Consider the following 27748-nt stretch of genomic DNA (forward strand, 5'->3'; position numbering starts at 1 on the left):
GAGCTACTCCGCCTTCTTTTCTGTCCTCTCTGTCATTCCTGAACAAATTATAGCCTGGTATGGCGGTATCCCAATCATGAGATTCCGTGAACCATGTCTCCGTAACAGCAACAATGTTCAAGTCCGCCTCCACCATTAGGGCTTGCAGGTCTTGGATTTTATTGCCCAGACTATAAGCATTTGTGCTTATAGCTTTCTAGTTTCTCTCATTCCGTTTACTGCTTTTCTTGGACTTGTTTTTTGCCTTATTCAGCTGACTTTTGTTATCCCCTCACCCTTCACTCTTCACCCTTTTCCTTTGTTTTGTATTTGGTTTGCCCACCCCTGATCTAAGATGTACGTACCTGAGGCAACAAGAGATGAAGTGACTTGCCCAAAGCCACATAGCATGCTAGTGGAATAAGCAGGATTTTGAACCCTTTTCTCCTGGTTCCTGTCTCATTATTTAAAAAAATAGGTCGCCTACTCTCCTTTGACCAAGTTCATACTGAGTAAATAGCAGAACCTGTAGTAGAATCCAACTCCTAGTCCCATGTTCTAACCACTTGATCGCATTTTCAGTAGTACAGGGAGACATGCTTTCATACTGGTTTAATTACAAGTGGATTGAAACCAGGGCATGAATGAGAACAGACAGTTCTTAAACAAGGAATCATCCTGCATGGACTGTGAAACACTATGCATATGAGTTGTGCCTCAAAACTGGATTCAATTTAACTACCGTCAACATTAATAAACAAAATGTTTGCTTATATTGGGCCAGATGTACTAAAGAGATTTCCCCATTTTGTGTCCATGGGAAACATGTTTAGTACATCTGGGCAGTTGTCTAGTATGTATAATACCAAAATGTCAAAAATGTTTCTCCTTTATATACAGTTCCTGTAAGTAGCCTACAAATGAAATGTGTAAGTAATATAATGTTAGACTTGTCATTGTAATTAATCTTATTTTTGTGCTAAGGTGTTAACATTTCCCAGAACTTCAGTTTAAATTTATATTTGTTTGTTGTTCCTTCTAGTAAAACTGTTGCAAGAACCCTTTGCCTGACTAAAAAGATAGATACTTTCTTTAACATAAGCAAATATTTGTATACCCCCTTTGGATGTGCAGTAGGCGGTTTCTGGCAGATGAGGGTATGCAGATAGCCCTGTAGGGAAAAATGGTCGGGCATAGCTGGAGTCTGACTCTGGGTAGGGATCTTGGTTCTGGTTAGTCCTCGAAGAGAAGCAGCCAACGCCTGCTGTAGAATCCCAAAGGAGAAGAGGCAGAGAATAACTCAGGCCGTCGTGCATCAGCATGTCTATGGAATCCAGATTGAGTCCAACAAAATCCTTGACCTATCCAGTGCTGGTCCTGTAAGTGAGAGAGCGAAGCCCATGGATCCCAGTAATTATACTTGCTTGGAATGGGAGCAAAAACCTAAAGATGTTTCAGTGCTATATGGAGGACAGTTCTCTATTGGAAGTAGCAGATTAGGTTGGAAGTTGCTGGAGATATGTTAGAGAAAGGGAAAAACTTTCTTACTGAAGTAATATCTTCTTTGCCAAAACCTTTCTTTTGAGAGAAGCCGAAACATCTGAACTATGTTGTAAATATTTATCTATCTATTTCTAAGTAAAGGGAGAAGTCTTTGGGAACAGCAATCCAGTATTTGAGATATCAACTAGCGTTAGCGGTGAGCAGTGGCGTAGCTACGGGTGGGCCTGGGTGGGCAGTGGCCCACCCACTTTCCATTCAGGCCCACCCAAATTTATTTGCAAGACACTGCAGCCAATAAAAGCAGGCAGCATCAGCAGGCACCCAAGGGAGAAAAAAAAATAAAATCAGCTGGTGTGTTGCGGCTCCCGGTGTCCCACAGCCCCAGTAATACTTCCCTTTACCTTCTTCCTGCCCCCGCGGGCCAATGGGAAACCTCCTATCTTCTTCCTGCCCCCGTGGGCCAATGGGAAACCTCCTCCCTTCGACCTGCCCCCGCGGGCCAATCGGAAGCCTTCTTCCTGCCAGTGGAAGGAGGAAGCCTCTGATTGGCTGGTGGGGCAGGAAGAAGGGGGTCATCAGGGTGGGAGGAGTGGCAGTGTTCAAGCCACGGGCTGGAAATGCAGGGCAGGGAGGTGACTGGGGTGTGTGTGAGACAGAGACTGGGCAGGGAGGTGACTGGGGTGTGTGTGAGACAGAGACTGGGCAGGGAGGGTGACTGGGGTGTGTGTGAGACAGAGCCTGGGCAGGGAGGGTGACTGGGGTGTGTGTGAGACAGAGACTGGGCAGGGAGGGTGACTGGGGGGTGTGTGAGACAGAGACTGGGCAGGGAGGGTGACTGGGGTGTGTGTGAGAGACAGAGCCTGGGCAGGGAGGGTGACTGGGGTGTGTGTGAGAGACAGAGCCTGGGCAGGGAGGGTGACTGGGGTGTGTGTGAGAGACAGAGCCTGGGCAGGGAGGGTGACTGGGGTGTGTGTGAGACAGAGACTGGGCAGGGAGGGTGACTGGGGTGTGTGTGAGAGACAGAGACTGGGCAGGGAGGGTGACTGGGGTGTGTGTGAGAGACAGAGCCTGGGCAGGGAGGGTGACTGGGGTGTGTGTGAGACAGAGACTGGGCAGGGAGGGTGACTGGGGTGTGTGTGAGACAGAGACTGGGCAGGGAGGGTGACTGGGGTGTGTGTGAGACAGAGACTGGGCAGGGAGGGTGACTACCCCAGTCACCCTCCCTGCCCAGTCTCTGTCTCACACACACCCCAGTCTGATTGGCTGGTGGGGCAGGAAGAAGGGGGTCATCAGGGTGGGAGGACAGAGAGACAGAGCTGTGTGTGTGTGAGACAGAGCTGCTGCTCCTGGTATGTGCTTTCAAGGGAAAGGAGTAGGAGAGTTTGCTGGAGATGGTAAGTAAAAGTGGCATTTTAAGTTTATTTTTCTTGATTGACTGCCATTTTAATTATTGAGTATTATGTGATGTGTCTGCTGTTTTGAAATATTTTATTGATATTTGGACAATGTTTAATAATTTTTATGAGTTTTGTTGGATGTTATTCTGTTCATCAGCTGTTTTGAAACATTTATTAATATAGTTTTACAGTTATTTCTGTGTGGGGCTCTATAGCAGCTTGGCTTGTTCTGTTTTCCTAATAGGAGGTGTATTAGTGTTTAGGACCTGATTTAATATTTGTAGTGTTGCCTTTTCATAGATAGGGTTGTTATATGTTCCTTAATGCAGGTGTAACTTTGTGCGGCTTAGTTTGTGTGCATTATTGCAGATCCTGGGACTGTTAGGTGCTATATTTCTCTTTCCATTTCTCCAGGTTTGCACTGCATGCAGAGTGGCTTTTTTTTGGTTTTCCATTCCAGTTTCTATCTCCATATTTATAATGTGTGGTCTTTCTGTACTTTGGTGAAGGTCGGTTCTGTGTGTGTGCCCGAGGTGAGGTATTTTACTAGCATGTAGGCAATTGTATCAATCTTATTTGTGGATGCAGAGTGTATGTTTACATGATGATAGCTTAGTAAATGACAGGGCTGGATAGCCTTTTTCTCCTGTCTACCCAGTTATCCTCTCCACACTGCTAAGGATACATCCCAGCTGTCAGCCAAAGGGTGTGACCACCTTCAAGACATCTCTTTATCCAGAACAGTCTTTTTTTCTGTTCTTCCTTTGTAAAGAAATGGGGATGAATGTCAGGAGCCCCTGGATTCGATTCAGCAAATGTCAGCATCAGAGGAAGACTAAAACTAAATAGTTGAGTCATAGGAAAGGAAAAGAAATCTTCAAAGATATTTATCTGTTTTATTGATATAGATTAATAAGGCATTTGCTCAATTATGGTAAATATTTTGGTACAAATTCAATGATGAAGGAACCCTCTTTCCTATTTTCTTAAACTTATCAAACGCAGTAATTCATGACCATCATAATAGGCATCATTGTGTGGTAAAGTATACCTTTGTCACTCTGCCTTATGCTTAATCATAGGTCAGTCCATATTTTTAAGTGTTTTTGTTGCTTAATTCACCCCAGTGATATACTCCAAATTTCTAGCAATAATCTTGTGTTACATCAATTCAAGGTTACTTTTGTTGAAAATTATGAACCAAACTTATCTGGATAATACAATGTTATTACTTCTTCTTAACCACCATCGACTTTGAGCTTGATGCCCTCAAACTGTCAGCAATATGAGAATTCACTATATTGCTGTTCTATGCCCGACATTGCACAATGTTTCGGACTAGCATCGAGTCCTTCTTCAAGGGCGTAATATATTCCACAGCATGGCGTATCTTGGCGTGGCATCAAGCTCAAAGTCGATGGTGGTTAAGAAGAAGTAATAACATCGTATTATCCAGATAAGTTTGGTTCATAATTTTCAACATAAGTTACCTTGAATTGATGTAACAAGATTATTGCTAGAAATTTGGAGTATATCACTGGGGTGAATTAAGCAACAAAAACACTTAAAAATATGGACTGACCTATGATTAAGCATAAGGCAGAGTGACAAAGGTATACTTTACCACACAATGATGCCTATTATGATGGTCATGAATTACTGCGTTTGATAAGTTTAAGAAAATAGGAAAGAGGGTTCCTTCATCATTGAATTTGTAATTAGTTTGATCCTAGTTCCATCTTAAAAGTACATTGCCTTTCTGAGCTTTTTTCAAGTAGAAATATTTTGGTACAACATTCCAGAGGGTTTTAAAACATCTCACAGAATACTGTGATGTATGATGAGATATCTGTCTTTATAGTAGACTAGTATATGGTTCTTTGTAAGTTATGAGATACTGCCACTTGAGATCTCTTTAAGTATAATTGAAATGCTTTCATAACTATATATTAGGTTTAGCATTGGTAGCTGCTTGAAGTAATTGAGTTTAAAATATTAAAAGTATAACAGCTGTAGCAGATTATTTAGAAATCTATTATCAGGTGTGTGTGTGTGAAAGTATTTATCAATAAGAATATGAATTCCATGGCTCAGACTTTTAGTGCCCACCCATGTTAACCTTGGGCCCAGCCAAAAATTCATTTCTGGCTACGCCACTGGCGGTGAGCATGCTGCTCCCACCAGGCGGCCCTGGAGGGTATTCCCTCCTCTTCTCGCAGATTAGAACCCCTGCACACATCTCCATGTTCAAGTGTCAGCCAGGGCTACACTGTCCCTTTTTTCTGTTTTTGGTTTTGTTTTGTTTTTTAGCTACCTGTAGACTTTAATCTCTAGAATCCATTCAGTTAAAATTATTTTAATAAAAAATGAGGGCCATTTTTTGCAAAGTTTTAATTGTAATTTTGCATTTTGTTTCACAGAAAGGCTCATACAAAATCTGTTTGGAAGATTTAGTATGAACTGAGAGGGATTGTGATCACCTGTGCATATTTAACAGTTAAATGTTTTCCCAGGCAAGCAACATTAATTAATTTTTAACTTTCTAAAAAATTCATATTAAGCTTCTAGTACACCACTCCAGAAGATGTGTGCATGCGGCAGAGGCTGTGCTGGTACTGATAAGACAGTTTGTGAAGGCTTTTCAGTCAGAGGCAAAACATCTGACAGGTTCCTGAATGGCATCATTTATTCAGTCTCTGTAAAACCATAGGTCAGTTGAGACTCGTTTACTGTGTCCATGCTTGATGAGAGCATGCAACAGACTGACTTTTTAGAACTGCATGTGCTTGTTCAATGAGCATTAAGTTGATTTCTACAAGAGTCTTCATTTAGTTTCTGTCTACTATTTTTTTTCAACCCTGCAGAGCTTAATGAGCAGCTACTTGTGGACCGTGCAATTAATGAAAAGACTCTTGGACTTCAAAATGTTAACAATACAACAGTGAATACGTTCACAGTGGAAAAGATTGTGCAACAACAGAAGGAACCTGTGCAAAAAATGGCAGCAGGTAATCATCAATAATGATTATAAAGTTAGATTTCAAAACAGGCCTTTTATTAAAACAGCTGTGTTAATAATTGCTTACTTTTACAAATATATTGACTTAGAAATGTTTCTTTATGGAATAATAAAGTTAGGTTACATTTTAACATTGATGTGTATCAGCTATAATAGTTAATTGACTGCTTTTAATAACAGGATTTTTCTTAAAGATAATCATGTCATGTCTGAATATATATTATGAATAACTTCACAAAATATGGCATAAATATTTATATATGTTGAATGAAACATTCTATGTCTCTAGATGTTTTCCATGTTCCTTCCATATGTTTGTTCTTGTTAACTTTAAAACTTGTAATTTGGCGAGGAAGAGTTAAGATGGCAGCATGAACAGCTTTAAGGTGATTTCCTCTCGTTTGGATGCTTTTCTTTTTTTCCACGAATATCATGCCTAAGAGGAAGGGGACACTCAGGATATACCTCTCTGGTGTGTTAACCTTAACACTGGGTCAGCATATATTGGATGAGTAGTTTGTCAGCCATCTATCCAGGTGTGCTTCAGGGGAGCTTGGCCCTGCTGGCAACTCAGCGAAAGGAGTGACCAAGTATCAAGGGGAATAAGTCATTAAGCTTCCAGGTTTGAGTGCCACACTGATGCTACCTGAAGCTCTTGGGGCTCCAGCATGGCAATTGGCGTGGCTTGATGGACTCCATGGAGGGGGCTGGAGCCTGGTGGGGGGAGCCTTGTCCTTTCAGAGGGAGGAGGAAACAGTTCACACAGTTTCCTGGGCTAAGTGCTGGAAGCGGGAGACAATGTTGGAGGTAGTTTCCTGGTCCTGGAAGATAACTCCCAGAGGGAATGTCATTCAGACTTTCCAGTATACCTCTGTTTTCTCTTGTAAGCCATTGGTGGTCATATTGGATATCATTTGGACAGCACTGGTAAAAATGGATTCTGCTTTATCCAAATGTGATTCAGATATTAATTCCTTGGTTAAGACTGTTGGTGCTTGCCCACAATCAGTCAGTGAGTTATTTGGTGCTTAGAGGGAAAATTGAAGAAGTAGATAAGGAAACCCAAGAAATTAGGGATGTGAATTCAGTCCTAGTCCAAGGTACAATGGTGGTTCACAGGAAAGTAAAGCAATTGGATAACTTTGCTAGGTATCTGAATCTTCAACACCTGAAAATTTCCACAATATCTCTAGAGGCTTGCTCAAGAAATATCTTGTAGAGCTCTAGTTCCTCTTATGCTTGTCCACCAGTAAATACATTTTTTTCTTCTTTCTTTTGGCTAAAGTGAGACATAATAGAGATCAGATGGGAGAAATTGACCCAGCTCAAAATCTCCTGAGATAGTTTGGTCATGGCTGCTTTATTGGAAGGATCCACACAGGAGAAGTCAGAGAGAGCCACCTTATTGGTCTCCTTTGTATTTAAGAAAAATCTCAGTATGGTTATGCACTTGTACTTTCCCTTGTGGATTATTTCTGGGACAAAACATTTGTATATATTCTGATGTTACAAAGGTTACACAAGAAAGGTGGAGGTTATTTCTTGCTATGAACCGGGAGACGTGATCTTGTGAGACAATTCTTCTTTGGTAGCCTTGTTGATCTTGCTGGTGTTAGATACCATTTTCGCCCTGATTAATTACATTTCTTTTAAATCAGAAAAAAGCTTACTTGTGCCCTTCCTGTAACTAATACAGTATTGTGATATAGCCTGGATGTTTCATGCTGGGTTCCTATTCCCTTTCAAATAAATTTTCAAAGGCCCGTGCGTGCAAATACCAGCAGGTATTATGCGCGTGGCCGATCCTTGCATGTATCGTGCGCATTTTATAACAGGCTTGGCCATGCGCGGAATCCCTTATATATGCACAAGTGCCAGGTCTCTCCAAAGGGCCTAGCTAGGGGGCAGGGACTGGGATGGGGCAGGGCAGTGCCATTCAACGCTGTACCGGGGAAGTGCGCACCGGCAGCCAGCCGGCATGCAGAGATTACTGCTGCTCCAGAGGAGGAGTAAGTAATAAAACATTTTGGGAAAGTTAGGATAAGTTTAGGGGGTAGGGAGGAGAGGGGAAGAGGGAGGAAGTTTAGGTAGGGGGTTTTGGAAGTTCCCTCCCAGTCGGCTTCTTAATTGGAGCAGAGGCCAATTTGTGTTGCCGCGTGTATTTAGTGAAAATGTGCCTCCCCCTATGTGCACCGCCTGCCTCCGTGCACTTTATAAAATTGGCGCGTCCGTATGAGTGCACTGGGAATCACTTGCACATGGACGGGTGCTGCTGCTTTAAAAATCGACCCCTTAGTTTCTTTTTTCTTTTCTTTGATATTGCTCCTCAGTTTTCCTTTCTTTTCCCCTAATTTTTGGGAACTAATAAGGACTTAGCCCTTTTTGGTTTTTCTTTTCTTTTACTCTTATTCTTCATTTTTCATAAGGCCTTGAGTTCAGTGTTACTGAAGCAAGCTTTTTATTGTTTAATCTGTATAATTTATGAATAATAATGTAACCCTTAGCTGGGTGTTTAGTCCCAAGGGCACACCAACTCATTTATTGATCTTCAGGGGCTGCTCCGGCTAGCACTCCTTCCATCCTTCCCAAGGGTGGATTCTTTGTGTGGGGGCAAACTCTGGCTTATGACCCAGGCAGTGGTGTGTGTCTGTCTCTCTTTCGCTGTATGGTTAGCTGCTGCACCCCAGGTTGTGAAACGCTGGGTCAAACCAGGCAGGACAAGACACGGGGCGTTAAATTAAATGTTTACTGATTCTGTAATAAGTAAATTAATGTCCATTTTTAATAAAGGTGAAATTACAGCTGACTGATGTACAAAGGTTTTTTCCTCCTCCGGGTAGGTGTCCTTTGTCTCTCAGGAATCTGGACAAAGCTTCCCATGGTGATCTTAAAGTGCACAAAAGCTTTTCCAGCAGGCCAAATGGGAATCCTATTGGGGGGGGGGGGGGGTCCCTCAAGATGGAAAAATCCTCCCTGAGTCCAGTTGGTGTGCGATTATACCCAGCCTCTCCTGGTCCCATGGGATGGAGATCTGAGTGGGAACTCCAAGATCTTGCTCCTACATTCCTGGTGTTGGTATAGGTGACTTCTCTTGGAGGAAAAGTCTTTAGAACATGGGAACCATAGTGTGCCAGCTCTGGAACCCTGTGGAGAGGGTGAGTCAGAAACCTCCCCACAAAACAATGTCCAAATACTTACTTTCTGAAAAATCTCTCGGTGACTACTGCTTTGCTATCATTGGTGCTTGCCCCATCTAGGTTGTAGATTAAGGCTCTCATTAAGGGTGCAGGGTTTCAGCAGGGGTACCTTCTGAAAAAAGTTGGGCTACATTTTGGCCATCAAAAATCTCACTCAGAATATCTGTCACTGGTGCTTGCCACATCTAGGTTGTAGAAGGGCTCACAGGTCTTCAGGTTGCTGGGATGAGAGCCCTTTTGCCTCAAAGGGAATCAGGCAAAACTATATCTCACTGCAACTAAAACTTGATAAACCTCTGGCAGGATGTGCACAGAGAGGCGCCTCTTAAAAATACAAGTTCCTGATGAGGCTGGGAGGCCTTGCCAGAGAGTGGAAAAAGTTACATCCTCCCTGCTCTGAAACTAAATCAAAATGACTCCAAGGAAAAATAGCTGGACTAAATAGGAGCAGGCAACCAATCCACAGTCCTCCAGTTGGGTGGGGCTGAGAAGGATGGAAGGCTCATAGGAGGTGAATTATGCAGGGACTTAGTGGCATCTAATGGCCACCCCATAGCATTGCCACAAAAAAACCCAAACCTTGAAATGCGTTTTTTCCCCCTCTTTTACAGCAGCTGATGCTTTGGGAAGTATAGCTGTTGGTGCACCCCAACTCACCATGTCTGTCACTGATCCAACTGCTTGGGCTACTGCTATGAATAACCTTGGTATGGTCCCTGTAGGGCTGGCTGGACAACAGCTTGTGTCAGGTAGGTTTTTGATGTATAAGGTTGTAACCTATGAATGGGGAAGTGCATTGGATATAACACAATACTTCATACAAGTACTTCTGAAAACATGGCTATAACTAATGTTTGGGATTGTATGTAATGTTTAATCAAGTCTCCTCAATCAGATCCTTGTGACAAGTTTTCATAAAAGGGAATAATTTATTGAGTTGCACCTGTTGGGAATTACATGTTTAAATGTATATCTTCTTTTGAAATATTTTGTTAATTTTAGTGCAAAAGTGTGGTATGGATATCTGTTTCAGTTTATTTAGCCTCCTTTGAGGCCTATTTCAGTAACTGAGGATTCATGGGGGCTTATCAAATTTTCTGGTAGCGAGTTCTAATCCATCCTCTTTTGATAGCATTTAGCTCCCTCTTCTGTATACTTTACCTCTACCCTTCCTCATTAAGCATTCTCTAAACAGTTATTCAAGTATCACTATTTGAAAATGGAGTAAGGGCGCTAAAGGGTTCATCTCTGCCTGAGATATCTCCAGTTAGAACTTTAAAGCAGAAATTTACAAAAACATTTGTTTTCTATTTTGCCTACTTTAGGTATAATCTAAAATGCTAGTCTTCTCCTTGCATTTCTCCAGTTTTCCTCCTCTGTTTTAATCATCCCCCTAAATCAATGATTGTTGAATTCAGTCCCAGTAAACCTAATATATCTGGTTTTCAGGATGACCAAAATATACAAATGAACCACTTTCAGACCAAAGTATGAAAATATGTATTATGTATATTAATTTTGGCTATCCTTTGTCTGGCATATTCAAGTATGTCTCTTCCAGCTCTGTTCAGTGTGACTTATAAACTACCATGCATTAAGGAAGTCTGGGACTATTGAAAACTGAGATAGTTACCATTCTTGGGTAAAAAGTTTATTTTTATTTTGCCCTAAAGTTGTCTCTTGGTTACAGCAAATACTGTTCCTAAGTTACAATGCTCAACGAAAAAAGTCTATTCCAATTTGCAGCATGCAGATTAATTTTTTTAGCACTTGACAAGATGTATTTTAAGAAACTGTAGAGTTCACTCTAAAAATAACAATTCATTGAGAAATCTTGAAAATCTGAAACACACAAGTACCATGAAGACTAGGGATTAAATATTTGTCCTTGATTTATTTGCCAGGATAAAAATGCACTCTCTCTCCCTATATTGTTAATCCCATGTCCCTTTGCCCCCATGCAGTCTTCTCACTCTCTTCTTCCATGCCCTTCCAGCTGTCATGGTCTACTCCTTCTTCCCACTTCCTGCAGTCCTCTCTCTGTACTCTCTACCCTCTGCAGCACTCTGCCTCTATCTCTACACTCACTTCTACTGTACACCATGTTGAATATCAGGGTCAATAGGGCATTTAAGGTTCCCATGGCCAGAACTGCAAGCAGGCCAAGGCAGCAAAGGATTCTGGGTGAGCCATAGGATCCATGTTGGTTTCAAACTCAGGCACACGCATTATTTCCCTCTTGTGCCACTTTCAAATGGCAAGAGTGGCCCACCAAAGCATCAGAGAGTGAGAGGTCAATGAGGATAGTTCATGGCAAGTAGGCCTAGAAGTGTAGTCTTAACAACTAACCCTTGGTTTGTATTGGATGTATAGGGCAAAGTATGTAGCCCTCTAGATCTCTGAATTATGTACGTGATACTCACATATGTATAAGCATTCCTTAGTTAGAAAATGGCAGCATTAAGGCTGAGTTACGATAAGTCATTCAGCTCTGTCGTTGAACTGTGACTGCATTATCATGACAGTCTTAAGCTTTAGTTTACATTACATGAGCATAGGACAGTATGAAAAAAACTAAACAACTTGCAGAAGGAAGAAATTGTTCTTAATGGGTACAGGGAAATGCATTTACTTGCCGAGTCAGCTAAATGATTATTTGATATTTTTATTTATTTATTTATTTTAAGTTTTTCTATACCGGCATTCGCGATAAAAATCGCATCATGCCGGTTTACAATTAACAAGTGGATAGGGAACAAGAGGCAAAAAATAACATTAATCTTAGTAATAATAATAATAATAATAATAATAATGGTAAAAAAACACATTAAACAAGAGAAGGCTAAGGAATGCAGTTACAATAAAACAAGGGAGAAATATAACTTGGATCATAGAAAAGAAGCAGGGGTTTAAATAGAGAGAACATACATGCCAGTCAAAGTGCTTATAGCATTGATGAGTTGCCCTTATGAGGTAGGGATATTAATTACCATGATTAAGGCAAAGTTTGAGCGACTAGTTAATAATGGAATAGGTTCAGTTTAGTTCAGGAAAGGCTTTCATGAATAGCCACGTTTTAAGTCTTTTCCTAAATGTAGGAAGGCAGGGTTCCTGTCGCAAATCTGGTGGGATGGAGTTCCACAGTGTTGGACCTGCAGTGGAGAAAGCCCTGTCTCTGGCGGTTATGTGCTTCATGGATTTGGAGTGTGGTACTTGTAGGGTTTCTCTATAGGACTCTCTGATTGGTCTTTTGGACGTGAATTTTTTGAGAGGAATTTGAAGGTTGAGCTGAGAGTGTTGATGTATAGCTTTGTAAATAGTGGTTATGGACTTATATATGATTCTGTAGTGAATTGGCAGCCAGTGCAGGTCTTTGAGGATTGGTGATATGTGGTCTCTTCTCCGTGTGTTTGTTAATATTCTCGCAGCCGTGTTTTGGACCATCTGAAGGGGTTTAGTGTGAGATGATGGAAGACCTAATAGCAAAGAGTTGCAGTAATCTAGTTTAGCAAATATTATTGATTGTAGAATAGTTCTGTAGTCATGAAAATGGAAGAGTGGTCTTATTCTTTTTAAGACTTGGAGTTTATAGAAGCAGTCCTTAGTAGTTTGATTTATGAATGCTTTTAGGTTTAACCTGTTATCCATGATAGCTCCCAAGTTTCTTACTTGTGGAGTTTGTAGATTGGGTGGAGGATTTGAGTCGATGTTGCTGTTTTCAGATGAAATTAGGAGGAGTTCGCTTTTTGAAGAGTTTAGTATTAGATTAAGGTTTGAGAGGAGTCCATCGATTTTTTGAAGACAAGTTTCCCAGAATTCTAGAGTTTTGGTGTAGGATTCTTTGACGGGGATGACTATCTGGACGTCATCTGCATACAGAAAGTGTTTAAGGTTTAAGTTAATTAGCAGTTGGCAAAGAGGGAGCAGGTAGATATTAAAGAGCGTTGGTGAAAGGGAGGAGCCCTGTGGAACTCCCATAGATGAAGAGTAGTGTTGAGATTCTTTGTTGTGAATTTTGACTTTGTATTTTCTGTTCCCTAAGAACGATTTGAACCATGATAGTGCTGTTCCTGTTATTCCGATGTTTGCTAATTGAATTAGAAGGGTGGAGTGGTTAACTGTATCAAAGGCAGCTGAGAGGTCCAGGAGGATCAATAAATACGTGTGACCTTTATCCAGGCCCATGATGAGGTAGTCGGTCAGGGAAATTAGTAGTGATTCAGTACTTAAAGCTTTTCTGAAGCCATATTGAGATGGGAACAGAATTTTATGTTCTTCGAGGTAGTCTGTGAGTCTGGTGTTAACTAATTTTTCCATTACCTTAGCTATGAAAGGGAGATTGGATATGGGACGGAAATTGGTAGGATCATTAGGATTTAAGTTGGGTTTTTTTAAGAGCGGTTTGATGGATGCAATTTTCAGGTCGTCCGGGTAGATTCCTTGTGCTAGGGAACAGTTGATAATGTCAGTCAGAGCATTGGAGATTGTGTCTGGTATTAGCAGGAGAAGTTTGGATGGGATATGGTCTAAAGGGTGAGATGAAGGTTTCATTTTCTTCAGTGTAGAGAGTATCTCAGAAGTAGTGATGGGTTCAAAGGATTGTAGAGTAATGTCTTTGTTGTGGTGGAAGTATGTGTTGGATGGCGTTGAAGTGTTGGTTCTCAGCTGTGTTATTAGGTTGGAGATTTTGTTGCTAAAGAAGAGGGCCAGCTCCTCTCCTTTTTCTTGTGCTAGGTTGGCAGGGATGTCAGGAGTCATGGTTTGCGTTAAATTAGATACATAGGCAAAGAGGGCTTTTGAATCAAAGATAATATGGTGGATCTTCTGTGCAAAGAAGTCCCTTTTAGTTTTAATGTAGCGCTTTTGTATTGGTGGAGTGCGAGTTTGTAAGCAGAGAGGGATGTCTGTGTTGGTGTTTTCCGCCATTTGCTTTCCTTCTGTCGGAGGGAGTGTTTCAGTTTTTGAAGTTCTTCTTTAAACCAAGGTTGTCTTTTGGAGGAGTTGTGTACGAGTTTTTTTGTTGCCAGAGGACAGAGATTGTTGGCTGCTGTTTCTGTTATCATGGACCAAGAGTGGAGGGCTGAGTTGGGTGAAGAGATGTCTATGAGTGGGAGTTCTGGGCCAAGATGATTGTGTAATTCCTCGGATGTGCAGGATTTCCTGTATATGAATTCAGGTTGTGGGACAGGTTTTTTGCTTATTTGTTCTAGCAAAAAGGCGGAAGAAATTAAGGTATGGTCAGACCAGGGAACCGGTTGGCATTTGGGTGTAGTTGAGTGAGAGATGCTAGAGTTTACAAATATTAGGTCCAGGGTGTGACCTGCTCTGTGGGTAGGTTTGTTTATGATCTGCTTGAACCCTATGGCCGACATGGCGGTTAGGAAGGATTCGCAATTGGTTGAGAGAATGGGGTCGTCGACGTGTAAGTTAAAATCTCCCAATATTATAGCGGGATGCTCCAGATTTAGGTATGTTGTTGTTAATTCTAGAATGGGTGATGCATCAGATTCCAGAAGGCCTGGAGGAGCATAGATTAGAAGGATTTGCAGACTGTCAGATTTGAATAGGCTTGTTTCTATTTTTGACGGAGAGTTAATAGGGAATTGAGTGATTTTTAGCTCTTTTTTGGCTGCTAGGAGGATACCTCCACCCCTTTTCTTCTTTCTAGGGATAGAGAAGATATCGTAGATTTGAGTTGGAAGTTGGTTTAGTAGTGCGGTGTCAGAGTGTTTAAGCCATGTTTCAGTTATGGCGCAGAAGTCAGGATTTTTGTCCAAGAGAATGTCATTGAGAATTAATGTTTTCTTGGAGAGTGATTGTGCGTTGAATAGTATCAAAGAAAAAAGAGCTAGGCCTAAAGTTTGGGTAAACAGGGAAATCATGATGGGGATAAGGGATTTGTAGGTGGGTGTTCTCCTTTACCTTTATTCATGAAAGCTGGGGTGGTCACACACTAACCAATCACCCTGTTCCACTGCTTGCCACAATACAGTGTAATATGTCTTGGTGTGGATCAAATGTTCCCTTGAGTTCTTGATTCTTTGCCCACCTGTCTTTCTCTGGATCTTCCCTTCCCTGTTGTGAACTTTGTCGTCTCAGCAGTAATGTATAATTCTGCCTGCTGGACTGCATGACAGCATATGTCAAATACACGCTGTTCTGTTTTCTTTAAGAAATGCAGCTAATTGCAACTACCGAATGCTTCCTATTTCTACCATTCTCTTGCTTGCCTTACTGCTGGTGCCTCTGCATAGGTCTTTTCTCTTATTTCTTCTTTTGTTGCCTGTGTCTGTTTTTCAGTATTGTGGCACTTCTGTTTACCAATATTCCTATTGCTGCCTATGACCAGAACATATCTTATGTTTTTCAACACCTTTCTACTTCTACCCCTGGTGCTCATTATGAGACTTCCCTCCTTGCAGAGACTCACCCATTATAAATGGTGCTCAGTGTAGCAGGGATGTGCAACTATATTTTCTATACCTTCTTCCATAACTTCTCATTGTTCTTTTTATTCTTATGCTGGTTCCAACACTATTATGTTGTTTCTTGACTTAGTAAATACTGTATGTGATTTCAAATATTTTTCCTATAACGCTATTCTATGCCTTTTTTCCCTTTTGTCCACTATACAGGACCTCCCGCCTCTTCCTCAGACCATGCAGGCTTCCCCCTCTGGCCCCAGTCAGAGTCGTAGGTGCCACCATTTCTTGGTCCCATGCAAATTTGCCTACCAGCTATGAAAATCCATTCACCCAGATAAGTGAGTGAGAGGATTTTCAAAACCATGATGGAGAGACTTCTGTTCAGCTTAATAGGATTAGTAGGAATGAAAGAATTGCTGTTTTATTTGGAGTCCAATAATTTCTTCAAAGAAGAGCTTATAATAATTTTGTCATCTGTGTTATTGACTGATGGTTCTAGTCATGTCAAATGACAAGATATTGCCCCAATAAATATAAAGGCTTTAGCTGAAGTCACACCCGCAATACAAACACCAAAATCAATCATGCATAATGATTATCCATAAACAAAAGTTTTATTATTACTGGTCATTTCCCTAATTTATGAACATCAGAACCCCAAATAAGAGAAGCTCTGCTTCTCACACATGGGCATTCATTCTACATCTTGTATATTGCTTATTCTGTATTTTTTGCAATATATGTAATCCCCATCACATTCAAGGGGTATGGCCTCACACTCATCCATTTGGGGAGAAGGATAAGCCTTCAAGGCCCTAGGCATGAGATATCCTCTTATCTTCTAATTGCTAATAATTAGTCAGGACTTCAGTCAGGACTCCATGTTTGGTGTTCCAACATAAAACTTTACTGAAGTATATGGTCAGCATGAATAATGTGTCTCTTGGTGCAGGTCTGTCTGGTAGCATGCATAAAACAAACTTTAAGCAGTAAATTAGTGAATTTGTGTTCCCGTGATCTTGCCTAACAGGCTGTCTTTTGTTTGTTTTTTTTAATTTGAAGCTGCTCTGGACATACCAAAAAAGTTCTCCTATTTCAAAAGGATCAAAAATACCTGGGATCCACTACTTGAACTTGAATATCTCTTCTGTCCTCTTTGTTGTATCTTACGGGCACCTACTTTGCTATCTTTTGTTGGGTAAGCACCAGTGTGGCAGCTCTTCTCTTCTCTTTTATACCCAAGTGGAATACCTGATGGATTCCATTCCTTCTCCAAATGTCTGCCAGATGGGCACCTGAATCTCTTGGACTGAGAGACATAAGGATGACTAAAAAGTTCCAAAATCTCAGAGTAATCTTCAGCCAGAAAAAAATAAAACTCTTTTCCTCTAAATTCATGCTAGGGTCTTTTCTTGCAAGAGAAAAGATGCTGGAGGAATTGAGGCTTTCTTTCAGATCTTAAGGAACCTCTTTCCTCTTTTAGTAAATAGGAAAGGTGGACAAAACTTCCTTCCAAACAAAAAACAACAACCCATCACAAAACAGTTTACTATCTGTGAATTAGCAACAAATCTCTCTCCCAGTATCTATGCTTCTTACTAAGGCTTTGGACTTAAAAAAAAAAAACAAAAAAAAACAAGTCATGAAGAACAGGAAATAAAAATCCAACAAAATCAAAATCCAACTAAAAATTCCATACAAACACAAGTAGGAATAGATTATTGCAGCAACCTCCCTAGGGGGTACTCTGGCAAAGATGATACATTCTTCTGCTTTACGCTGCACTGCATGACCTTGCTAATAGGCCACATTCTTTATTAAGGATCCCAGTAGGGTCCTACATATGTGAATGATATTTTATTTAAAAAGATATTAAATTGGTTGTTTCAGTATGACCGTAACTGGCATCGTGCCTTTCTTCAGTGACAGAGAAACCTGCTTTCTTGAGTCTGTGTCTTTGTGATATGAGATGCAATTGACTGGCCAGATGGGCTGATTCCTCACTGTACTCCAAATTCAGAACAGTGGGTTAAAACGTGCCTCTCGAAGGAATGCTCATAGAGAGAGCAGAAAGAAGTTATTTTTTTCTATGTTATACAGGGAGCCACTCTGCCAATTATGATTCCACTGATCAAATCTAAACAAATTGGTCATTTGTGTCACATTGATTTGTTGAGGCTTTTACTCCTGTCACCTGACAGGAATTTGGGTTGTTTTAATGGTTTTTATGCAGAAGTTAGCTTTTTAGTTCGTTTTCATGTCTCACTTGTATTTTCAGTATTATCTGTTTTATCTTGATGTTTTATGTAACTTTTTGGAATCCACCTTGTACAACAAAAAAGGAAAATTAGAAATATTTTAAATAAATAATTAAAATCACAAGAAAGTGTTAAGGGAGTTTAAAAAATCAGTGTGTAATTGTAAAAGAGCACCTTTTTGCCTTTACTTGACTCCTTTTAGCAAAGTTGTCAAACTGCAATCTTCGAGGGCCGCAAATTGATCTGGTTTTCATGTTATCCCTAATGAATATGCAAAATAAATTTGCATGCACTGCCTCAATTCTGTGCAGATATATCCTATGAATATTCATTAAGGGTAGCCTGGTAACCAGACTGGTCTGCAGCCCTCGAAGATTGCACTTCTTTTAAAGAATCTTTTTTGGACTGGCTCTGTGGCTATGCTTCACACGCTGCCAGGTGGGAGACCTTCATTCCGTTCCTGAGCCGTTGCATCTGCTCATTGGGCCATCCAAGCTAGGAGTGCTGTACAGGCAGCCTTTATAGCCTCTGGAAGGAGGGAGAGTTAAACAGCAGCAGTGGCTGGTAGCCAAGGTGCCTATGAACTGAGTTTTGGTGGCCCCTGGCCAAAGACTGTTGCTGTAATGACTGGGCAAGACAGGATGGTGGCAAATGGTTTAAAGAATGGCAGAAAGACCTGAGCAGGGCCGGTGGGTCCATTAGTCATACTAGGTGGTTGCCTAGGGCACAGGAAGTGGGCAGGGCAGCTTAGCCTGACGCGAGGACAGCAGGGTTGGGAGATCTTGTATGTGAACGTAGGTGGAGGTAGGTTGTGTGCGATTTGGGGTGGGGGTAGAGAGAGAGAGAAGGCGGTGATCACTGGACACCCTTCTACCGGCCCTGGGCCTGAGTAGTTATGAATGAAGGCTCATAGTGCCACACCCCAGCTGAAATGATTTCTGAGTAAGCTGAAAATCCTAGGAAGCAAAAAAGAATCTGCTGGGCCAAATAAAAAAAAAAGGATCTGTTCAAAACTGGCCATTTCTCCCTTGGAAGAATATGAAAATTGAATAAGCAGAGCTGTCAAAGTGGCCATAAGTTCAAGAACTGGTTTCACCTTCTGTGTTATTGGGCTCCAGAGGGCAAATATCTCTAGATATATGGGTTTTTCTGAATAACATTAAATAAGTAAAAAAGATATGTGCCATATCTCAAAAGTATTAGGAGGACACAAGAGGAGAAAGAGCCATTCATGAGTACCAATAAGTCCATTAGAGTCATTTTGGATATGGTTTCACCAGCACTATGTGCAATATAAACTTAAATATGGGGGGAAAGGAAGATTTCTAAGGACATAAACATTAATAAAGGGCCAAGTAACCCAAGGGACTTAGGGGCAAGGTCCCAAGAAGCCTAGTGGCTTGGTAGAAGTTGCGGTAGCCTCATGCTGAAGAGCTCAAGAGCACCTGTGACGGACTCCTGAGCTTCAGCGAGCCGCTAGGGTTGCCAGCTGGCTTCAGATTTTCAGGACAGGTTGATTCAGTCCTGGTTCTATCCCATTGCATACTGGGGACTTATTCTGATTTCTCTATTACATTCCCTAAGAAAAGCAAGACTATAAGTATTGGCATGCAGGGGAGTAAAACCAGGACTGGATCAACATGTCCTGAAAATCTGGAGTCAACTGGCAACCCTACGAGCCACTCCAGAACTTCTAACAACCTCTGAAGTCATCCTGCAGGCTGCAGAATTCCTCCTGCATCCCTTCCACAGTTCCCCTTATAGCATTTAGAGTCCTCTCTTGCGCTGGTGCAAGAGCTCAGGCATGAATAGTGGCTCTGCTCCCAAAGGGGCACTGCAGAGATTCAGGAAGAGGGACTCCAGGGACCTGCAATACTCCTTCATCCTGCAAGGGCTGGACAGGCTCAAGACCTACATCCTTAGGTCCTGGGCCCAAAAAGGGGAAGAGATCCTACAGGGAAGGGAGAGGTATCGGTGGCTGTTCAAGTCCAGGAGTTCCTGCAGGGGGGAAGTGACCGGTCTGCCTTTGCTGGGGCCCCCTCTGCTGGTGGGGCTTGTGGTGCTGGTTGCTACTGGTCTCAAATGGTGGCCACATGTGCTTCTGCTGGTGGAGGTGGAGCTAGCTGCTTGCCTCCCTCATCAGCATCTTCTTCCTCCTCCACCTCTGATGAGGAAGACAAGCTATTGTTAACTGTAAAGAGAGCCAAAACTGTGCGTCAGTACATCTCATATGCTCCAGGGTGTAGGAGAAGATGGTAAGGGCTCCTATTGGTGGGACATCAATGTCCTGAAAGATTGGCCAGGCCATATATGGGAGACCTGGGATATGGAAGTTTATGTAAAGATGTATTTTCATACATGATGCCTAAGTAGAAGTGGGGTCTCATTGATTAGCTCAGTGAAGGTGGTTTATGTTGGGGTGTGGCCTAGATAGTAAAGGCTGGTATGCTGCCACTGCTGTATGGGTGTTTGTAGTATGGTAGGCACTCAATTTGGCTGGTAAGAGTACGAGGAGTAGGATGTCACATCCTCTAGATTTTAATGCAAGGTTGGTGAGTGCCTATCATGTACTTCTTCATGACAGGTGTCCCTGTGACCCAGAGGATAACCAAATATTAAGTTAGTATGCACGAGGGTAGCTTGAAGCATTAGGCTGAGACCAGGCCCTCTAGAGCTGCAGAACAATAATGGGACTAGTGATGTAGGCATGACATAGCAAATACCTGTATACCTCTCCCCAATGGTTATGTAAAGAACCCAGCTTGGTGCTCACTTTCTAGGCCTGTACCTGAATAGCCACTCCCTTTTCTTATGGCATAGCATCAGAGCCTTCTTTTTGGGTCCTCAGTCTATTCAGAGAAAAAAGGAATCAAAAGCAACTCATTCTACAATAGCCCCTCCCCTTTGCCCCTACCACCCATCCCCACTCCCAATTGCCACCCTATACTTCCCTATTGCCGCTACCCCCCAATTACCTCCCGCTGCACCAAAAGTCCCCCCATCCCACATCTATCTAAACCCCTACCCCCACTCCCTACCCCCTGTATCCCCACTTGCTATTCACTTACCCCATATGGGTAATCTGCTCCTCAGTTGTAGAGGGCCTGGAAAGATTTCCAGGCCCTCCATAGTCTAGTGTTATCACCCTGCCTTCCAGCAAAGAAAGCACATATGCTCATATTTCACCACTAGGGCCGCTAGTTTGTAGACAACCCTGGTGGTAAAGTTGGGTTGGTGTCTGGGAAGGGCCATTTTGGAATGAGCCTGCCCTGGAAGAACTGGAAGCTTGCAACCCCAAAAAATAACATGTGTATACATTTGCTATAGTTTTTTGTGCACCTGTGCGCGTGTATGTTCTCATGTGACATTCGCTCATACTTGCGCAATTGCTAATGTGCGTGCCCATGTTTTTTAAATAAAAGATACATGGATTTTATAATCTACGCATGCATATGCACTCATTATAAAATATATGGAGATATGCGCACAAGCCCATTGACGCATCTATATGAGCTCACACGCTTTTTTTTTTTTTTAGTTATCCTTCCTGAATTAAGTGCGGCGACAGGTATTTTATAAATTATGCACATAATACCGTTTTGAAAATACTTGTGTACTTGGATTCACCAGTTCTCTGATACCAGTCCTTCTCCAGTTTACCTAGACCACTCAGAACCCGCACCAGCTCACCCTGACATCCCACCTAAAAACTGCAGACAACAGACAATTCCAATTTCACTTGCACCAGTCAGTTAGCACGTGTGAAAGCATACAAATACGTTTGCTAGCACATATGTGTATATCGCTTACAAAATAGCAACTATTGTGCGTTCTTCTCCCCTTTTTCTTGGTAAAATGTATGTGTGAAACTGAAAATAGCATATGTGTTATTTTACATGCTACTTGTGCCTGCATGCTATTTCTACATGCACAAGCCCTTAGAAAATGCACCTTTATGATTGGATATTGTATCTTCTTTTTGGCTAGGTGATATATGATCTGCCAGAGAAAGAAATATGTTTGTAGTTTGAAGGGTCTCTCGGTTTATTTACTGTCATCCTTTTGGAAAAAGTGGCTGTAAGCTTTAATAGATAAGACTATTGTTTCTCCATATGACTCCGTTTTGCCATTTAGGAATCATTTCTCCTCTATAATACTGTACAGCCTTCACCACAGCAGGATATTGAATTAAAGGCTTTGGGGATATTTTTTTTTTTTCACAACAGCTTTAATGGTTCTTTCTGAATACTGCAGCATCTCTTCTTTCCTTGATGTGCCCCAAGGCTCACTCCAGTAAATTGAATTGCATTTGGCACCTATTCACCCAAGTTCTTATGCAGTCTTTTTATAATAGAGTATAGGTATTTTATCATTTATTATTTAGTAATTCCCACAAATTTAGGAACAAATTAATTCGCTGGTTGTGTCCATATCTAATTTTTATATAATAATACATTGGATTCCTTCACTATTCCCAAACCTCATTATAGAAAAACTCCAGTACCAGTTTCTCCTTTTGTTTTTTTTCAGCTACATTGTTTAGCCAATTTTGATTCACTGAGTTATCTTTAAATCACATGTGCACCATTGAGATTAAGGTCTGCTGAGGAATTTCATCTGATGCATCTGCTAGATGTCCATTCTTTACCTGCCTCCACATAAATTGCTCTAACGATATTCCAGAAGGTTGTCAAATTTCCACTTAAGGTATTCATGAAACTGTGTGTGGCTGCCTTTGAGCTTTAGTTCTTCTAAATGGTCTCCCATTTGATTAATCAAAGGCTTTTCCCTGACTTGACATTAGTAGTGGATGTCGTTCCTCTCGCTTGATGGACTTTTAGTATAATGGTGACTGCCATTTCTTCAGTCAGCAGGAATCACTCATTGATAAAAAAAAAAATGACAGCTCAAATTTCCCAGTTTCTTTTTAAGAACATCTTAGCTTTTAATAATTCTTGCAGTCAATGCCTGTATACTTTTTTTCTATGTATGTAAAGTGAGGTTTTCCAAATAGGGTCCTTAGCTATCAATTGGAAGAAATTCTTTGCAAATTAGGGCCTTTTAATTGAAAAGAAGTGTGAAAATATTTAAAATCTTTTATTTTAATGATGGCTTCTCCTATTGAATGGCCAATAGGAAGTGGAGATGATGAGCGGTATACACTAGTGGTGGAATAACCATAAACGGAAATGGTATAGCGCTATAAAAGGGGGGAAAGGCTTGCTTTAAGTCTTCACTTCTTTGAACAATTTAGCACTAGGATCCATGAATTCCTAGCGCTATACCATTTCTGTTTATGGTTATTCTCCTATTGAATGACAGATGAGCAATCAGTTTTTGTGGCTATGCATATGTGCAATGTCCAATATTTGCAGAACATCTGTGGCCATATATGGTGCAGGTGCAGTTTCCAGTCACCAAAGAGTCCACTTTCCTATGTTGTTGCCTTTCATTGGCAGTGGCAATGCACTGGCATTCATTATTTGTCATGCCATCAGTACACACTCTTCACCAGTGCATCAGTTTGTTTTGGGTTTTGGGTTTTTTTATGCAGTTACTTCACAAGAAATCAAATTAATTGAGCATGCTTAGAAAGCCACCGTCAGAGGGTCATTGTGTTATTTGAGTTGTCAGCCTTGCAAGGGCTCACCAGGCATCAGTTGTCCATAAAACACTACATTTTGTGATCTGCTGTCTGACTGTCCCCAAAGCAGATCCGATTTGATGCCAGAGATGTTACAGTGTTCCAGGACCTCAGTGTTTGGGGCCTTCTTCTGCCAATTAATTTTGTCGGTAGTGTGCAGGTAAAGCATATGAAATTGGTCATGCTTTTTGACATGTTGGCGGTATAATAATAATCATTAAAACAGCCAGATTGCCAAAAGTACCAACCGAACACACTAGTCACAGATGCTTACTGTGTGAAAGACCGTCATAATAGGCTTCATCGTACAGTGGTAATACTTTATGACTCAGTCTTATTTTAATCATAGATCTGAAGGATATCTATTTTTCGATATTTTTTTCTCAAATATATGCTGTGTGAATTTTCAACAACTTTAATATGAACACTGTCTTTGTCCAAACATCTATGAAGCCTTGCACATGTTCAGAATACAAGGCTTCATAGATGTTTGGACAAAGACAGCATTCATATTAAAGTTAAGTTGAAAATTCACACAGCATATATTTGAGAAAAGAATATCGAAAAATAGATATCCATCAGACCTATGATTAAAATAAGGCTGAGTCATAAAGTATTACCACTGTACGATGAAGCCTATTATGACGGTCTTTAACGCAGTAAGCATCAGTGACTAGTGTGTTCGGTTGGTACTTTTGGCAATCTGGCTGTTTTATTGGATATTCTGCCATAGTCCCTTATTTATCAAATAGACGGGGTTACGTGATTTATACATTGGTATAATAATCATGCCATTGAGCAAAGTGATGTCCACTGAATAGCAGATGCCAACTTTTTATTTTAAGTTGGATGGCAGCATCAGCTCCTGTTATGGGATCTGTACCTTCTAGTAGTGCTTGCCACACTATAATTAAATTATGTAAGCTATTATATAATTATAATTATTGGGCTGAAGTTTTAAAAAGATTTACATGCATAAAACTAGGTATTAACAAGTGTAAATGGACTTTTGAAAACTTCTATTTTTACACACATGGGGCGAATTTTAAAAGCCCTACGCGCGTAAATCCAGCTGGATTTACGCGCGCAGGGGGGTTACGCGTGCCGAGCCTATTTTGCATTGGCCTGGCGACGCGCGTATGTCTCGGGGCTTGAAAAAAGGAGCAGAGCGTGGGCGGTCCCCGGGCCTTCCTAGGGCAGCTAGGCCGAGGGATCATGCGCCGGCACTTGGCCAGCGTGTGCAACCTACGCCTGCCTGGAGGCAGGCGCAACTTGCTAAATAAAGGTTGGGGGGGTTAGATAGGGCTGGGGGGGGCGGGTTAGGTAGGGAAAGGGAAGGGAAGGTGGGGGGGGCGGAAGGAAAGTTCCCTCTGAGGCCTCGGAGGGAACAGGGAAAGCCATCTGGGCTCCCCTAGGGCTCGGCGCACGCAAGGTGCACCCCGTTGCACGCACCGACCCCAGATTTTATAACATGCACGCGGCTGCGCGCGCATGTTATAAAATTGGGCATAGATTTGTGTATGCTGAGTTGTGCGCACAAATCTACGCCTGCGCTTAGATATTAAAATCCGGCCCATAATTTTTTTGAAAATTCATACCATAGGGCTGAATTTTCAAAAGTTTTATGCGTGCAAATGGGCTTTTGAATATTGCCCAGGTATATGCTACTTTTACATGTGTAACTCTTTGAAAATTGTCTTCATCATATGCAGTTCTGGTTTACCCCATCTCAAAAAAGATATTGTGGAACTAGAAAAAGTACAGAGAAGGGTGACCAAAATGGTGAAGGGGATGGAATGGCTCCCCTGTGAGGAAATGCTAAACAGATTAGGGCTCTTCAGCTTGGAGAACAGATGGTGGAAGGGAGATATGATAGAGATCTATAAAATCATGAGTGGGGTGGAATGGGTAAATAGAGAACAGGTTTTTTTTTTACCCTTTTCAGTAGTATTAGGACTAGGGGACACTCCATGAAGCTAATAGCGCATTTAAAACAAATTTAAGTAAGTATTTTTTGTAGGTCAGAGGAGGATATTGGTGTAGTAGCAGCTCTTATGATGGATGCAGCTTGTTGTTTTATGTCATTTTATGCTTTATTTTTAGTTTTGTATGATTGATGCTATTGTGATTTACTATGTGTTTTTTTATTATGTAACCCGCTTAGATATTTTTGGTAATGTGGGATAAAAGTGTCCCAAATAAATAAATAGATAGATAAATGCTGGGCCAGCCCTGAAAGATGCAATTTCAATTCCTGGGCTTGGCTTGTGCTTCCTGAGTTGGCTAGGTATATTGTGGAAGAATTGTTCCACAGCTGTGGAAAGAGTTTCAACCTTTGATGATACCTACCGGATTCATACTTGTTTACTCACACTCATACCAGTTTTCAAAAACAAAGTAAGTGAGTCTTTTTACTTTGTAGTTTGCAGTGCAGACATTTGCTCTGGCTTTTTTGTGCAAGCAGGTTTTCTGTTATTGTTTGTAAGGGTTTGACTGGACCCCTGGACTCTGTGGCTGCTGACCACGCCCACAGGGGAAAGTCCCGTGAGGGGCCACAGGTCAGGCTCAGCTTTAGGACACACACACAGTTAGATCTTTTATTTAACAGTATTGAGGAGCCACCAGAGGTGGCGGTAGTGAGCAGAAATGTAGCCCGACTGGGCTTGTAGTCCCTCAGGCTCTGGAACAGCAATCCCACAATGGCTGTGCTGTAATAGAGAGAAACTGAGATCGTGAGTACAAGCAATATATGCAGGGTTCAGAATTAGAGCCTCGTTGGTATAGTATTCACACAGCAGTCTCTCGGTATGGAGCACAGGAGCTGAAGTAAAGGCAGGCCCTTGAGGAGCGAGTACCTGGTTCCAGGGAACAGCTCTGAGAGAAGTAAATGGTAACTCATTTATGGTATAGGCAGCGGTGTCTTCCAGGCAGAAGACAAGTCCAGGTAGCGAGTCCAGGAATATGGGCCCTCGAGGAGGAGTACCGGTTCCAGACAGCGACCTGAAAGAGAAGAGAGAAAGGCCCCCGAGGAGCGGGTACCCCAAATAGAGTAAGTCCAATAATGGAGGCAGAGTAGCTAGGTACGGAGAGCGAATCCCAGCTGTTAGGAAACCTTTGTTAACTCGACGGCTAGCAATCGTGTAGGATATTTGTATCCGGGATGCGTGACGTCATCACAGGGGGACGCCCCTGAGGTTCACGCCAAAGAAGGTTCTTGAAGCAGGGCCGCGCAGCGCGCACACCCTAAGGCAACTGGACAGCATGGCGGGAGGCAGCGCCCAAGCCGGACTGAGGACACTGGAGAGGACGGCAGGCAGAAGCCGCGGCAGCCAAACGTCAGTCAACCGCAGGAGGAGTCGCCAAAGAAGTAAGGAGGGTGGAGGGGAGACATCGGGCAGCGACAGTCGTAACATTTTCTTTGGGAAATGAACCTGCATAGGCTTGAAAATACAATCTACATGCGTTGTTTTTCTGATCCCAACTAAAACACGGGAATGGGTTCCCTGGGAATGCCCACCCCACCCCCAAATATGGCAAATGCACATGTTGTGGACCACATGCCATAATTTTATCTGTATAGAGGGAGGGCAATATTCAGACTGTGAATTTTCTCGCATAAATCATTATTTGCCTGAAGAATGGCATTAAAAATTGTCCTCTAGTAATGGAATTAACTTTTAACCGACCAATGCTTCAGGTGCTTGTCCTATTTTGTTAATAAAAATCCAGACAAACAAAAGTGTTGTCATTTATGGCATTCTTACTTTTTTCTCCATGATCTTGGTCAAGAAGGCTGGTGACAGTCTTGGCTCTTTTGCCTGAGTGGCACATGTAGGTAATCCTTCACTAGCCCTAGTCACGTGTAGTAAGAATGGAAGGGAGGTTCCTGACTTCAGATGCAGAGCAAACTTAGGGCCTCATTTTCCAAGCCGCTCACACGCGATAAGGGACCTTTCACACGCGAAAAGTCCCTTATCGCGTGCGATACCAGGATGGGGGCGGAGTCGGCCCCGGAAGAGGAGGAGTCGGGGCATCACTGCGGCCGACTCTGCGCTGATGCCGCAGACAGCGAAAAGGTAGGTGCCTTTTCGCTGCCTATTTCGCTCTCAATAGCTATACCTCCTATGGTGGCGCTATTGGGTGCGAAACCGGCAGCGATCGCCCCACGACGGTGCGATCGCTGCCGGCTAGCGCAGGCCCACCCCCTGTTTCGGCCCCCTGCCCCTCATCTTCTAAAGTATCGCAGGCCTGCGATACTTTAGAAAATGAGGCCCATAGTCTAAAATTTTGACCTTCTGTTTGCTTATGCCCTAGTGAATCCTTGGA

General features: G+C 42.1%; 1 protein-coding gene across 6 annotated transcripts in view; it reads left to right on the plus strand.

Moving 5' to 3' along the window:
- ENOX1 (ecto-NOX disulfide-thiol exchanger 1) overlaps positions 1–27748 on the plus strand; it is an 838273-nt gene that overhangs the window by 508754 nt on the left and 301771 nt on the right. For all 6 annotated transcript variants that reach the window (XM_029602937.1, XM_029602936.1, XM_029602934.1 and 3 more), the window contains 2 exons: positions 5744–5887; positions 9707–9844. In XM_029602937.1, the coding sequence (XP_029458797.1) occupies positions 5878–5887; positions 9707–9844 (148 nt within the window). In that variant the 5' untranslated portion in view covers positions 5744–5877. The remainder of the gene's footprint in view (positions 1–5743; positions 5888–9706; positions 9845–27748) is intronic.

Source organism: Rhinatrema bivittatum, chromosome 5 (genome assembly GCF_901001135.1).
Source record: "Rhinatrema bivittatum chromosome 5, aRhiBiv1.1, whole genome shotgun sequence".
In the NCBI taxonomy this organism is placed as follows: Eukaryota; Metazoa; Chordata; class Amphibia; order Gymnophiona; family Rhinatrematidae; genus Rhinatrema; species Rhinatrema bivittatum.